The sequence below is a fragment of the Temnothorax nylanderi genome, unplaced genomic scaffold (assembly GCF_030848795.1).
Source record: "Temnothorax nylanderi isolate EJ_2023f unplaced genomic scaffold, tnyl_v1.0 TNYL_tig0098_pilon, whole genome shotgun sequence".
Taxonomy (NCBI): domain Eukaryota; kingdom Metazoa; phylum Arthropoda; class Insecta; order Hymenoptera; family Formicidae; genus Temnothorax; species Temnothorax nylanderi.
In genome coordinates, this window is record NW_027249160.1 from 343089 (window position 1) to 359844 (window position 16756).

Here is a 16756-nt window from a genome sequence, read left to right on the forward strand (position 1 = left end):
ATTTTGAGCTAGCGAGCTATTTTACTTGCGTAATTGAACAGATTTGCTTTTTTCGGCTAATACGAAACGATGAAGATGTTAGGGATAAAGGGAAGCGAGAACGAGAATGGACAAGTAAGGATTTAGAGAAGATGACATAAAGAGGGATAATTAAAGGAAAATACATGAGATGGTACTCAGGGATGAGCCTCGTTGTAAGAAGCGTTAATCCTACCTAGCAAAATAGGGGACGGTGCCAATTGCCAAACAGATAGACGAAATTTACAGTCGAAATAAAATAAAACCACTTTATCGAGCATGTTTATTATACGCACAGAAAAATTTTAGCGATAAGCATACGTGAATCGTTGCCAACTGCATCTCCATGATATCTTTCTTTATTTTCTTTTTATCGTACGTACGTTCCCCTTTATATTAACGATGGCGCGTGGAGCATGCGATCGACCGTATATTATTCATAACTTGATAACGATGAAAAACGTATTTAAAAGAGGCACGTGCGGTGTACCGTGCGGTCGCGTTTGGAAAGAACAACACAGTCCTAACTTTATATGGAGAGGAAGTTGGGGTAATTTGGACCACTCTAAAGCCCCTTGCACAATAAGCGATAGCGATAGCAATAGCGACAGCGACAAAGTTGCCGACAAAGGTATAGCTTTGTCGGCAATCTTGTCGCTGTCGCTATCGCTATCGCTATCGCCTATTGTGCAAAGGGCTTAAGCCTTTTCAAGATAATTTGAAAACTATTAAAGATAACTGAACTTTCTTTTCGCTGAATTGTAATGCCAAATGTTTGTTACAACGCGTTCCTAACAAATTTCGTTTATTTATAGAATTTTTCGAAGGTAGATTTTGTAGGGTATTTTGGATCATATTGGGCAAGGTGAAACACTTAATTAATCTTGCAAAAAGTAATTTTTATCGTATTTTAATGCATATTAATAATGAAATAGTCTGTAATAATAATTATATTATATATTTATTATATTCTAATTTATTAAAAACTTTGATTTTTATGCTCTTGTGCAAACTATCTCAAAATTATCCGGTATCGCTATTTTTACCTTTTCATCGTACATAATAGAAATGTGTATCATATGACACTTGCTAAATAAACAGACTACATTAAAGTTCTATCTTAGTTTTACATGCAACAAAAAGCGACTAAGAATCTGTGAAGTAGATTGACTGCAAAATAAGAGTTTATATACTAACTTTACGCTGTAAGCGATATATGCATCAAATCTTCAGTTTTAATTTTTAACTTTATGACACGTTGTGCCACGCTGCCGCTTTGTACGCGTTAGATTGGGAGACCAGCAACTAATAATTCTACTGCTGGCCGCTAGGTTGTAACACTTAATAATCTAGACATTGTGATAGCTCAACTTGCCCAGGTGTTTCAAATTATCCCACTTCCTCTATCACATTGCGTTTTGCCTTACGATCATTTCGCAGAATATCTCAGATTTTCGCTTTGTCGCTTGGAAATGTCGATCCATGTTGATCCATGTATTCTTTCGTGCGTAGGTCCACCACCGGTTCATCAATTAATAAGGAACGATAAGACTGAGAAGCCGCCTACAGTAACGGTTTCGAGTGCACCGACATTTTCGTCGGTTCTCAGGCCGGAAGATGGACACCGAGGAATAGAATCCCCGCATTCGCAAACGGGTATGTACTCGTTTTTCAGTTTTCGCCGGTTATCGAACCTACGAATTGTCTCTCTCTCTCTCTCTCTCTCTCTCTCTCTCTCTCTCTCTCTCTCTCTCTCTCTCTCTCTCTCTCTCTCTCTCTCTCTCTCTCTCTCTCTCTCTCTCTCTCTCTCTCTCTCTCTCTCTCTCTCTCTTTCTCTTTCTCTCTATCTCTCGCTCTCGGCAACGTTGCGAATTATTTCGAATCTAGCTGCCATCCAATGATTCGCATGAAGAGGGAAGGATGGACGAGACATCTGCAAATGTATATTCTAATATGAGGATTGAATAATTTACTAAAATTGCTGCAGAATGTTGGGCGATATGCTTTTTCCAACGATGCAAATTCTTTATAAATCAGGGGTTTTTTTTACAAACGATTTCTTAATGTAAATTTTAAATATCGGCGATATATCTCGAAATCTTACGCTCACTAGAAATGAGAAAATATTGCAATTCGTATTTAATAAAACCGTTTCAATTTGATGAACCAAGCTTGTCAAGTTACGAAAAATAGGCTATGAATAGATTTTATATAACATCTAGCGGTACTTAAAACGAACGAAAACTTTGAAAATATTCTGTTGTTTGAAGAATTTACGATATATTTGTAAGCCTGCTTTATCGAGCTAACAAGCTAAGGTTTCATTAACGCGAGAAGAAGTTAGAGATTTATGTAGATTTAGTTACTCTCCCGTGTATTCTCCGCACGTGATAATTTATAAGATAGCTAACTTAAATATTGCGGTTGATGACGAATGAGATTCTTACATTGTTTTTAAGCAGCCACAGTTTGTGGAAACTGCTAGAATCTAGGAATCTTCGATTTACATAAATGAAGATTGTACTAACAAGGGAAAAGGAGTTACTGTTTTCTTATCGATAGCAGAATCGAAATTAGAATACGTAATACATAACGAATAACGTGTACGTCGCATTAGTAAATATTTCCGTGGAAGTGTTTCTCGATAAATACTGGGAGATTTGTAGAATTTCAACTACGATTTGAAACGAGTGATCATCGAAGTGAGACATCGACAATCTTCGCACCATCGAATCGCGATGTCTTTTATCGAGGTACGCTATTATTCTGTAAGACACGACACGACACGACTGTAGAGTCCTTTCGTTATTCCCGCCTCCTCCTTTTCCTCGCCCTTGTCTCTCTGTTTTTTCTTCCCTCTCTCCCTTTCGCGTGCGTGCACGGATCTGGGGCGCATGTTTGGTGACTAATAACTTTTTAACTATTTAACTAATACGCATCTAACAGAACTTATCGCGTCGATCATGCTTTCAGAGCGATCAGTGCGCTTCACATTGAGTGCAGAGAATCAAATTAATATATCTTGTCGATCATTAATTATCGCATGCATCTCAATCATAGAGAAACGATATTGTTGAGAAGCGATAAGCGGTGGGTTGTGTGCTAATTTGTTATTTGTTAGCAGTTATATGTATTGTTCTCCTCGAATTTGTCACTTCTGATATTCGAATGAAAAATTATACCTATTCGAATAGTTAAATCTCACTGTTTGGAACTCGCAACAATTATTTTTTTTCAACGACATTCATGATCTTGTTTCATAAAAGACTATAATAATGTATGTACACCGTACCATTAATGCCTCAACACGTCAATTTCAGTGTTTATCGAGGCATTATTGGAAATTAATTGGCATTAATAATTCTATGTGTACATGTACATATTATACATATCGAAATTCACAAAAGAATACTATAAATTATATAGGTTAGTGAAATCAAACTGAAAGTTGTATACAGCAATTAATAATATATTATATTTTTATCTCTCTCTCTATATAGGGTGTTTTCACGTTACAGTCATGTTTGGGTTAAAACTTAATAATTACAAAGCGTATTATTTTATTTCCAACAATACAAAACAGTAGAAATAAAAGTGAAATAAAATAAATAAAAGTGAAATAAAAACAAATCTTAAAGCACAAATGTAACCGCTCCCAGCCAAAATACACTGCTCCGCCCGTCTTCTTAGCGTCTTCTCACCCTTTCACAAACACATTTTTAGACATATATTTATATGAACTATTTTGCTCATTTCGATGAGTAGAATATGCTCCTGAAGTGACGGTCCACATTTATGATACATCCTGTATATTTGGCTTACGGAATGGCTTACCGTTTGATAAATATTTTCTTCCGTTTGTACTTTTTTGGTGAACTTGTTAAGTTGATTTAATCTTTTAAAGTTTGTGTCATTAATCCTTTTCTAAATATATTAAAATGTAAATTTGAATGGAAAGCATAGTCTACCTATTTATGCAAGTGAATAACGATAAGAAAAAGAATTTAAATTTTACTTACATAATTAATCTGAATAATTGTTTTTTTTTTAAACTTACGTGATAACAAGTTGGAAATATGCTAAATTAGAAAGATCAGTTCATCCTTCTTTTTTCTTTCTTTTCTGTGTAACAATCTATATTTAATCTATATTTAATCTATATTTAATAATCAACGAGCCATATATTTTAAATGATCTGCCATTAATATGCAGCGTATATTTTTATATTATACATACCCTTCTTGAAATTTTGATTGAAATTGTTTCACACATTTTTAACATTTATTATGCGATAAGTCTAAATTAAATTTACTGATATATCAAATCGACATATAGATATTTGATGAAGAATCTTGAAGATAGTATTTGATTGCTTCTGTTTTTATTGCCAATTTAAAATTATTGATTAAAGTTTATGTTACCCTTTGACTCATATCGAGTGAGTCATGTATGTTTAAAAAAATTATATCTCTAGTAAATATGAAGCGGTTTAAGTCGTATAGAGCTCATTAATTTTATGAAAATTGCTTAAACTTTAAAAAAGAAATATTGTTTAATAGTAAATATGAATTATTAAATATAAAAAATTATGTATGTGTATGCGGTAATATCCGAAATTTCTCAGACTGATTATGATGTGACACGCGGTATTGTCTTCGCGTATAACAATTACTCAAATACACACAATTCTGACAATGTAAATTTCTCAATAATACAAGGTCAAACCAAAAAGTTTCGGGACTGATGAAATAAAAATCACAATACGTAACATAGAACAAAATAAACGCTTTTTAGTTTTAAATATTCCTCAGCGATCTCTATACATCGATGACATCTTGGAATGCTTGTTTAAGTGTGTCACAAGAGAGGCTGTTAAGTTCGACGGTCACATTCCTTTGAATGTCACTGACATTCTGAAAACGTCTTCTTTCAGGGTGGTTTTCAATTTGGAAAACAATATGAAGTCCGCAGGGGCTACTGCTCAGAATTCGGTGTGTACGGCCGAACGCAGTTGGCATCTTCCGTACGACACGCACCCGCGCAATCGAGTATCATTGTGAAGACATTTTTGGCAAAGAGGAGGTATCAATGTTGGAACGCCCTCCCTACTCTCCGGATTTGGCTCCTGCGGACTTTATGTTGTTCCTCAAATTGAAAATCGTCAAAGGAAGGCGTTTCGAGAACGTCAATGACATTCAAAAGAATGTGACCGCTTGTTTAAATGTGTCGTAAGGCACATTTAAACAAGCGGTCCAGGATCTATACAAGCGATATCGTCGATATACAGAGATCGCTGGGAAATATATACTGAAAATTAAAAAGTCAAATATAAAAGGACTAAAACCTATGAGAATCCTCGTGCAAATCTTTATTTGTGATTATTTCCGACACAACATTCGATATATTTATTTCTGTTACCTAATCAAATGTGCGTCGTTAATTAGACGCTTGTTCAAAATAGAGTAAATGTTTAGAGATGATTGGATATAAAAAATACGAAGTAGGTAATTGATAGTTGAAGAAGATCGAAACCTCCCTTATTATCATATTATATTATATTGTTTCGTCTCTTTGAGAAGTAATCATTCGTTCCTTAGAGTAGTCGATCGGTTTTGATCAATTCCTTACGCCAGCAAAACCTGCGATCTTAATATGCCCGTCCCCTGCCGCATAGGGCGTATGCGTCCCACGTTCTGAACTTTTAATTCAGGCTGTTAATGCATTCCGTTTCGTTTGATACTTTTGCTACTATACATACAATATACATATAATACTGCCATAAAATAAATTCATAAAATTACATATTGATGCTTAAAATATGTATAATATAGTTATCATCGTCGAAACATTACACCTTTTTCTTAATAATAATAAATTTATAGTTTTATAAATATTAGGTATATGTAATATATCGGCAACTTGAGATGTATGCGATCAACGCGGCCTGAATGAAAAGTTACTGAATATCGGTCCTGGTAGGGAATGTAAATTAAAAATTATTATCTGAATATCTAATAGATTCTAGAGAAATATCAAAACAAAGATGTGATGCGTGTGTGTATTACATTTTCGCAAATGATTGAATTATAGGGAAGAAGAATTTAATTATTGCAGCAATGCTGTTTTTACATATATAAATGATATATGTTATCTGCGAAGTGCATCAAGACGAGAGCAAGGAATTCTTTTTAAGTTTATTTCGAACAAATTACGCAAATTCGTAAAAAATTTGGAAAGGTGAATCCTTTTTGAGTTCATAACGATTACCTGTGTTATCTGGATTGGATAGGGTGTCTGATATAGGTGTAACACTGTTTTGTGAGTAGGTAGAACGGGATAAACTAAATAGAAAAATCCTCTATTATTTTGTGAGTTTCTTAATAATTAATGAAATTAATGAGAAATTAATTAATAAAGATCTGCGAGAATCAGCACAATTGGACTCGCCGCTGAATTGCGCGGATGCACATTCAGTTGCGATTCTTTATTAATCAATTTCTTATTAATTATTGAGAAACTCGCAAAACGATAGAAGACTTTTCTATTCAGTTTAACCTGCTCTATCTATCCTCGAGCGGTGTTACACCTATTATCAAACATCCTGTATACTTACATAGATAGCTGATCTATTACATATATTAAATCTGGTTAGATATAAAAAGAAATTATATCTGTTCTCTCATTATTCCATTATTAACAATTATTTGTTGGTTTTTTAAATATAAATAATGGAAATATTAAGAAAATTTATTCGATTAATCTTTAAAAGTACAAATAATTAACAAGATCTTTTTTGTTATATCATCGAGCAGCACTTATGTCAAGAAAATTTTACTTAAAAAATTATATTACTATAATGACTCTGTAACGTTCTTGCTAACAATAAGATATGTCTTGGGATTATACAAGAAAAGAAATGCTGTTACAGTATTATTAAATAAATAATTTTCGCACATTCTCCCACACAATTATATTCATATATATTTTGATATATTACGTATCATATACTGAGTGTCTCATAACTCGCGACTCGTAATTTTAATGAATAAAACATATTTCTGAGCAAAAAATAAGACAAAAATCGTAAGGCAATAAAATCAAGACTGTAATACTTTTTAAATGGGAAACATTTACAGTAGACGAATCAAGTAGTCTAAATTTTAGGCACTCATGGACGGTACATCGTAGTGATGAAAGATGCTTTTGCTCTTGAAGTTGTCTGTGACATTTTATGAATATTGATAATTTATTATATATATTATTTTTAATATCCTATAAAAAATATTTTTACGTGATTACGATTACCAGCATGTACAATGTACTTATTTTCTATGTTTAAATATGACTCAATTAATGACTTCAACATTGTTGTACATGTAATAACTTTACTCTCATAAGGAGTCGATAAGGGTGCAAGAACATCTTTATCACTGTGCAACGTCCCCAAACGTACGAATTTTAGATTATCTGGTTCATCTTTTGTAAATGCTTTCTATTTGAAAAGTACTTATTACAGCCTCGACATTTTCGTCTTATTTTTTGCTCAGAAATATGTCATTAAAATTACGATCGCAAATTGTGGGATATTTTGTATATCTTGCATAATTATATTCTATATAGAAAGTAGAGAACGAGTTCGCTCCGTCACGACGGTTAACATGTAACGATCGTAGAGCAAATCCTACGTGTAATCGATCACAAATAATTTTCGCGTTGATCTTTCGTCACATTGACGAAGTAGATTTATCGAGTTGCCAATTTCTATGTCTTGTCTGTGTCTTGAAAAACGTTTTCCATCTATTAACCTATCAAGTTATCTGACTTGTCTACCAATCAACGACTATCTTAATGAATCGCGTTAAAAATGACGCGTCATGATGTCTGTTTCAGTCTGACCCTGAGCGTAGAGAGAAGCTCGCTAACTCGACTAAAAGGTACTTTGTGACTGGTTATTGACTGTTGTCTTTTCCTCTCTCTATTTCTCTCTCTCTTTCTCTCTCTCTCTCTTTCTTTCTACATGTATATGTATGTATACACACACATACACACAAACATTTTTACGCACGTGACTGTTTTATTGTACGCGCATACACATACGGGATAATTATGTGTTAATTGCAAGACAATGGGAGATTTGTAAGTCTCTGCATATTCTTAGATTCTACGCTTGCGTATCTAGCACCATATCGTTTACATTTTGCAATAGATATAAAACTGATATGATTATTAAAGTATCTTACATAATCAATGTCAAACTTATTAATCATTTTCAATTACCAATTTATTTATTCCTTTAATAACAAATATGCTTTCTATCACGTGAATGTACATGTATATAGATCGAGATATGTCAACGAAATACTTGTGTATCTGGAAAAGCTATATCGAATTCGTTCATGTGGGACGTGTCAACTCTCGATGAAAAAAGAGTATTTTGAAACTAGTATTTATTTTTTACGAAGTATTCGTAACCAAATTGAAAATTTGTTCTGGATTGGTAGGTGTCTGTATCGTATAGTCGTAAAAATCGTAAATATCATTCCGTGCATTCAAAGTGTATCCAAATATTTGCGTCACGCGAAATTCGCTACTTCACGAATTATTATATGTATATGTGCCGAACCTCTCTCCGTCGTATTCTCCAATATTTTCATGAAGGGGCAACTCCGTACAATTTTGCTGTATGTACAATTTGGCTGATTTTTGCAAATACTTCCTGGATGTCGTGGTTTAGTTCGGTAAAAACTCATAACTTTGTATGCGCATGGACTCGTGCATAAATGTTCTGGTACGCTCGTATTACGAGAGTCATACGCTCTATGATACTATTTTGTAGTCCTTATCGAGATGCGGAAGATGGGGTGTCGGTGAGACTTTTTAGAAAGGCGGAATCGAAACGCGTCGAGGTTTTTCCTGCGTACGTGCTCTTACTTTCGCGCGCGATGTCATCAAACTAACACGAATGACATTTTTTTCTCCTGCTCTGCTATCGATGTCGTCAGGACAGTTTATCTGCCTTCATGTACATGTGTATCTGGAATATTGGCGCGAATAGGAAGGCTTATCACATCTTATACGAACTTGAGTATCTTTGTCATAACGTTTAGCAATTTTCGTATTTCTCTTTTTTATCCCTGTATTCCTGTTTGCCTTTTTTATTCCTCTCCTCTTTCTTCTTTTCCCTTTATCCCTCCCTTCCCATCTTCCCTTTCCATCCTCTTCTTCTCTCTCTTTCTAGAATTACAATGCAACTATTTTATGTCATTATTGTTCACGATAATTGTTGTATGTATATTTTTAATTAAGTGTTTAGGGAAGGTATATTAAAGAGCGCAGTAAATTATCACCATAAATTCATATTTTTGTTTCCTTTTCTTCCTCTTTATGGTTTTTAATTATATTTTTATTTACATATTCTTTTCTCTATTTAAAATCTCCATTCATCTACATATATTCCATATCCATTCATTTAGCCATACATATATGTATATCCTATAATCTTTCCATTTCTCATCCACTTCTTGTAAAGCGTTATCGCTGAACTTGAAAAAATAAATAAAAAAAATAAATTTTATACAATTGGACTCTTTTTGAGTTTCGCGTAATTGGAATGTCTGATTATTGACGCATTCCGTCAATAGTCAAATTATTGAAACGACTACACGGAATTCAATGTACAAATAGCAGTATGTGAAATTGCTTTATTCATGTTTATATCCGACGAAAAAGTAATATTGGAGGCTGTGCCTAGTGCCTACTAATACCAAAGGTTTTTCTATGGAACTTAATCCCACTCGAAATCATCAAATTCCACATATTCGGCACATCACTTCACATTTTTCGTTTTCTAATAAATACAATTATGTTTTTATTCCACTCATGTTAATTTCCGTTATTTTGCTTCGTTCTATCTTTTTTTCCGTCGCACGACTAATTACTTAGAATTTTGATGAGATAATTGAAATAATTTATAGACGTGACGAGTTTAAAATATATTTCTATCTAAAATGTAAGACCAAGATTTTTTTTAAGTTGAAAATGATGCGAGATGCAATAGAGATGGAATATATTATTTAAATCAGTGAATATATTATTTAAATATATTATATAAAAATCTTATGTTTGATTATAGAATTAACTTACCGAAATATTTTTGATAAGCGCGCTTTATGTTTCTTTATGTACAAGCATCCGTACGTCCGCCATAGTAGTAGCAGTATTTTTTGTTGTATCGTCGCGGACGTCAGATTATTACGTAAATAAAGTAAGCGCGGAAACATGATCTTGATCATCTTTTATTTACAATAAAATGTCAGCCCGTAATTCTCCCAACCTGTCATCGAGACATGTCCAGATTGAAATCCGAGACCGTATGTAAGAACAAGATATATGAGAAACGCACTTCTGATATACAGGATGTTTCCTAAGTAAGTACAAAAAATTGAAGGGGATATTCCGTGGCTTGTTTTAGAAAAGGTCCTACAAACATATGTTCTAAACTGTTTCGTTTTCAAAATACAGGTTTACAGAAAACGTTTAAAGATATTTTAATCAAATTTAGTATGCGTACATGTGATATTAAGAACCATTTTCCAGTACCGATGAAACATTCTCAGATCTATTAGGAGTGTCTTTGACCCTGTATTTTGAAAACGAAGCAGTTTAGGGCATGTGTTTATAGGACCTTTTCTTTCTAAAATAAGTCACGGAATATCCCCTTTAATTTTTTGTACTTACTTAGGACACCTTGTATATGTATACATATATGAAAAACAAATCCCGTTATTAATATACAGTTTATATATACATATATATATGTATATATATGTATATGTATGTAATATACATATATGTATATATACGGTATATACATATACACCAATATAATATTAGTAAGAATAAAATAAAAAATGTGAAAAAAAGCATGAAAAGCCATCACATATAATATGAAATAAATAAATTTTTACTTCACGACTTTGTTCTTCAAATATCTTTAGCATTTAAGCAGCACTAAAAAAAAAACAAATCCTGTTATTGATTCCTGTTAAACGGGAATCGAATAATTTAAACCGAAAAAAATTACGTCGATTAATTCAAGATCCTCTGTTTATCAGGCAAATCCTCCTTAGAGCGAGAAATCCGCCTGACATCTGATTGCGACATGGTAAAACGTTTGCGCTCATGGTCGCAAGAATGTTATGTTTTAGCACTAACGACAATATATATATGTGTTAGATCGATGTTGCATATTGTGTTTCTTATCTATACACATACATATATATACGCCTGCAGCTATATGCACGAACATCGTTAATGCGGTACTGTAATATCATTGACTGTCGAGCCGAAAACTGATCGTCCTATCATCTACTTACTTTCTTTTGATAGTGTTGCTGGTAACAAAACGAGACGATATTTTCCATTCGATTCTATTGCACACGTGTCATAAGTTGAGTAATAATCCATTCATTGTGAGTGTTTTTTTATTCAGCTTATTTCATCGCATATACATACCAAATGTACATATACATAAACATAAATATATTAAAGAAAAGCAATTTATCAATATTAAGATACATGTGTATGTATTTTACACACACACACACACACACACACACACACACACACACACACACACACACACACACACACACACAGAGCCTCACTCTCCTCAAATACTCACACGTATTGTGACACTTATTGATATAAATTAAATGCCCGAACTACAATAATAAATCATCCCGAATTTACGATACGTCTTTTGGATATAATAATTATCATTATCAGATTATGGACTTGCGATTATCAGATTAGTGTTGCTTGCAAGTCGTTATTACGCACGATTTGTGCGACGAATGTTTTACTTGCTGAACTTGAACGATTCAGTAGTATGATCGAGATTAGCCCGACTAGTCGGAACAACGCTTGCATTAAATATCGAGTTGAGAATCGTGTCATCTTTTTTTTTTATTTAAACTTTTATTACAGTCGACTCATTTCTTTTCTCTTTAATATAACTAACGTAATTACAATTAAAATGGTAGTAACATTTATATGAGGTAAACAAATGGATTACAGAATAAAATAAATATACTATAAAATACTAGTTTTCTGACCTTTTACAAAAAAGATATTGCAATATTGCAATCTTAAAAAAGAAAAATAACAGTTAAAAAATAATGATAGATTTTACGTTCTCTATATTTAATATATTTTTATTATCTATGTATATGTAACGTTATATATATTATATGTATATTCTTTTTATAAAGTTCTTTGCCTGTCCGTCTGATTCATCTGCCTGTTAACGGCTGCCTTATTCAACTTAATAAATATGCTACTTAACAAAATTAAAAGTAATTATTTCCTAAAACTTTTTTCCATCACATTTGGAAGCATCGTCTGTATTACATAGTAAAGGCAGATATAGTGATTGGAACCGGGTGGATAAACAGACGGACGGCCTTTCTTGCTAAAATGCGTAGTACGGTCTACCTAGCAAGCTAGTTGTTGCTGTCTGTCTGTCTGTCTATCTATCTATCTATCTGTCTGTCTGTCTGTATGTTTGGCGATCTGTTTTGTTAATCTGTTCTTTTGTCTTTATTTAACAACCCCCACGTAATAATTCGACGATACAGTCTCGACGCGGCTCGGCGATCCAAAGCAAATCTTTATAATTTTCAGAATTAACATTATTTAATATCGGAATTAATATTCATTAATTAATCAGAATATATTTCATTCTAGGCTACTAAAATGACATAATATATCGCAAACTTTAATTGATAACGTGGAAGCAAATAACATGGTTGGCGATGAAAAGTTAATGATCGGATCTCTTGCTTCCTTCATATATTTTTTTAAAATGGTGTTTTACATTGGTTGTATCTAAAGAATAAAAAAAAAAAAAAAGAATGTGCGTCGGAATTAATATCTTCAATATATTCATTTTTATACAAATGAACACACACACACAAACGAAAGATAAAAAGCAAAATTCAAAAGTTCTCTGGGAGAGACATATTTTTGCGTTAATACTTTTAATAGCGAAGACTGCCATTCAGATACAAATTTCATTCAATCGCCTTTGAGGAATGACATTCAAGGAGCGACCTATTTTATGGTTATTAATTACGTCTCTCAGCCGAAAATAGATGTAACGATCGATCGGTCGAGCCACGATCAAGGCTGCCGTCTAAGCGTGCACTATATGATTTAGTTTCATCTCACACACTCGATATTGTTTCCATATTACTCACTGTCACACGGCCAATGCTCTGAGTATGTCGTATGCTGGATGGATTAATTGACTTACTTAATTGATCAACATTCGATTCGCGTGGAATATATTGATTAAACGTTTATGCCCTTTCCGTACGGTACTACTTACACTATTATCGTTGCGATGTTGGTGTTGTTGTTTAATATATCTATATATATATACTCTAATCATTGTATTGATGTTGATGTTGTTGTTAATTTGATGTTTTTGATGTGTTGTTTAGTCGTTGTTATCTTGCTGTTTGTTTGATGTTTGCACTATATTGTTGCACTTGGTGTGTCCACGTACACACACTTACATACGTATATGTATATATCTCTTATCACGTATTATGCGTACACGTATTATCTATGCCGTGCACAAAATAAATTACTTAAAGCGCCATTAAAAAGTTTATACCATATCCATACTATGTCTAATCACACAGATATGTATATATAAGAATTATTTAAATATCACATATTAAAATACACCTTATCTGTTGTCGTATAAACTAAATTAATAGCATTGATAGTATTAATAGCACATGATTGTTGTAACGCGATTGAGAGATCTAATTGATGATCTACAACCCAATTGTAGTTTCTTTCAGCAAGATTTACTTGTGTGTATATATATATATTATTTTAACAAAATATTATTACATTTTCGATACAAAGCAACGCGATGGATTACAAAGCCATAACTAATTAACTGTGACTATTGTAACACGCAATATATTTTAACTCATATTATATTAAAAATGCAGTATTTTATAAATGTACATTTCATCCATTCGGTCTCACGCTTGGAATGCATCATCCAATGCATACGTATATGTGTATGTATGTACGTCATATATGTATATATATATATATATTTATGTACAGTGTTCCAGGATTATCGTACTTTCTTTCATCTATAAATTCTTCGACTAAATCACCGAGATCGATGTTTCTAAGCTCCAGTGACAATTTGATGGTATATTCGATTGTTAAATCGACCAATGAGAATTGTAGGAATTTAAGTGAAATTGTATTTTTTCTATTTTAATGGCCAAATGACCAGAAATATTTAGAACTAAAAGTAGTATTCGAAATTTATGAAGAATTCGTGATTGAAAGAAGCTGCGATAGTTTCGGAATATAATCTGTACTGACGATATAAGCCGATCAGAATTTGATCGGCTCTGTATGCGTCACTAAAACCACCCCCTAACAAGCTCATGGTAACAACGACTTTTCTGCCCTTATCTAACTATCCATGTATTTATCTATCTGTATATTTATGCGTGTGTTAGTTACGAAACTGGGCTAAGCTACAATGCCGTCGAAAGAAGAAACGGTATATACGGGGAGAGATTTAATCGAATATTTTACTTTCATTAGCTTAATACGTTTTACCTCTACGATTCTCTCTACCTCCATGTGTGTAACTTATCTCAATTTCAACTTATCTCAATTTCGTGATTCGGTATAAACACGCGTACATATATGTAAGCGTAATTGAATGCGATTTATTATCATAATAAAAAAAAATTAATGTTCCTATATTAAGCGTAGCTAGGTGTTAAACACAACTAATTTGTACAAGAAACATTATTACCAATTGTTCAATTACACGTTACTATCGATGATAATTAAAATGATGTAAAGAAACAATAAACGCAATAATCCTAGATGAAATAAATTTGCACGGAGGCGTCAAATAAATTGGACAAAATAATTTTGTCTTTCGGCAATAGGTGAAGACTCGTTAACGACTTGTAATTCGAAAGAAAAATGCCGTTTTCGCGTATCGCAAAAGAGATCGAAACGTTTTTTGTATGTGATTTTAAGATAGGATTTTTGTAAATAGGTCGCGATATAATGTAAATCATCCAATTTCGATCAAAAAGAGAGACAAAAAAGAGAGAAAGACAAAGGTTAAGTAAATTAATCTTCTTTGCTCGCGAAGGTAAGGAAAGAACAAGCGTTAAGTTAAGGGGGTGGTTTATCATGACATCGATGTCGTTAATCAGACCAGATGATCATTGGGAAATGTGTTTCAGGATTGCATTCGCCTCACGAAGGACTAACCGGTGGCTCCGGTCAAAGTATGCCTGGACTCGCTTACTATCAGCCGGAACATCCTGGATCTACAGGGGTAGTAAAGTATCCTGAGAACGGACATGACACTCTTTCAGACTTTGTGACATTTGTCTGTCAAGAAGCGGAAAATACCCAGCAACTTTCCCAGGTACCCTTAATATAGCGAACATTTAGAATTATACGCGATGTTTCGCGAACGTTTTATGGATTATATGAAATCTCTATCGTTTCTGCAATGACAAAAATTTCACAGTGTCTTCTACTTTTCGCGTTTTATTTTTTAACAGCAGAGTCCTTGATTCGACATTTTTCGTAGCGAAAGTATCGAGGAATATCATTATATATCGCAGCTTTCTAATCTTTAGCATATCGTACAAATCTCTTGTATGTACAAATGAATCTCTTGTACAATTAAACTTTAAACCTGTGGTAATCTTTTTCTTCGCCAGTAATAATTAACAAAGGAGATGGTTTATTTCGTCTCTAACTTGAGGAACGTATTGTTAAAGAGTAATACACAGAGAATAGGATGCTATGCGTAACTGATTACTTTCAGGCGCAGCTAACCGGATCACGCACCGGTATACAAAAGTTCCCGCAGTATTATCCGAGTTCGATGTTACCGCCGCCGCCACCTGCTCCTATGGCCAGACCAGTGGCGATAATAAGATCGACGGGTGAGCTAGCAGCGACGACCGCTAACTCGCCACCAACATCGTCCACGTCACCCACGGATCCAGCCGAGCTAGGGCCTAACCAGGAACAGATGACCGCCGCGGCAGCAGTCGGTCTCGTCGGTTCCGCTTGCCAGAATTCTGTCGAATCCGCTGGACGAAAGAGTCCCGCCAGAATTCTCGTTACACCGCATACCACCAGCAGGGAATATACATTTGCTCATTTTCACTCACAACCCGGACAGGTTAGTGAAAATGAGCCTTCTTATATTACGATTCCTTTCTCGTCTTGTCGAGGATTCGATTTGATCTTTATTGTATTACAGTCGCTCGCATTTCATTCTTTGATTCTAGTCTAAGTATTGTTTGAAAGTATATGTATCATTGTTGTGATCTACTTTCGCTTTTGTAGCAAATCTTCACGTATCCGACCATTAGCTCGATGTCTGGAGTAATTTCACCGACTAACTTGTCTCTATTCTCGTCTCCTGTGTCGGTAACGAGACCGGTAGCCACTCAAAGGTCAGTCTCTAATGTCCCACCGCGTTGGAATACCGGGCCATTTATCAATTTGGAAGACGATTATAACATGATCGCTCCGATCATCGCTGGAACGAACAGCGAGCCACCAGCCGCCATGGACGAAGGTGAAGCTAAATTCAATGTCTTTACCAGCATTGAATAGCGATATTAGTAAGGTATATTTCTTTTCT

General features: G+C 33.9%; 1 protein-coding gene across 11 annotated transcripts in view; it reads left to right on the plus strand.

Annotated features, from left to right (window-relative positions):
* The window catches only part of Nfi (Nuclear factor I), a 48106-nt gene that overhangs the window by 18257 nt on the left and 13093 nt on the right, over positions 1 to 16756 (plus strand). For 10 of the 11 annotated variants that reach the window (XM_071711387.1, XM_071711385.1, XM_071711396.1 and 7 more), the window contains 5 exons: positions 1531 to 1674; positions 2685 to 2771; positions 15330 to 15517; positions 15926 to 16288; positions 16456 to 16690. In XM_071711387.1, coding sequence (XP_071567488.1) covers positions 1531 to 1674; positions 2685 to 2771; positions 15330 to 15517; positions 15926 to 16288; positions 16456 to 16690 — 1017 coding nt within the window. The remainder of the gene's footprint in view (positions 1 to 1530; positions 1675 to 2684; positions 2772 to 15329; positions 15518 to 15925; positions 16289 to 16455; positions 16691 to 16756) is intronic. The other variant, XM_071711395.1, reaches the window with a different exon arrangement.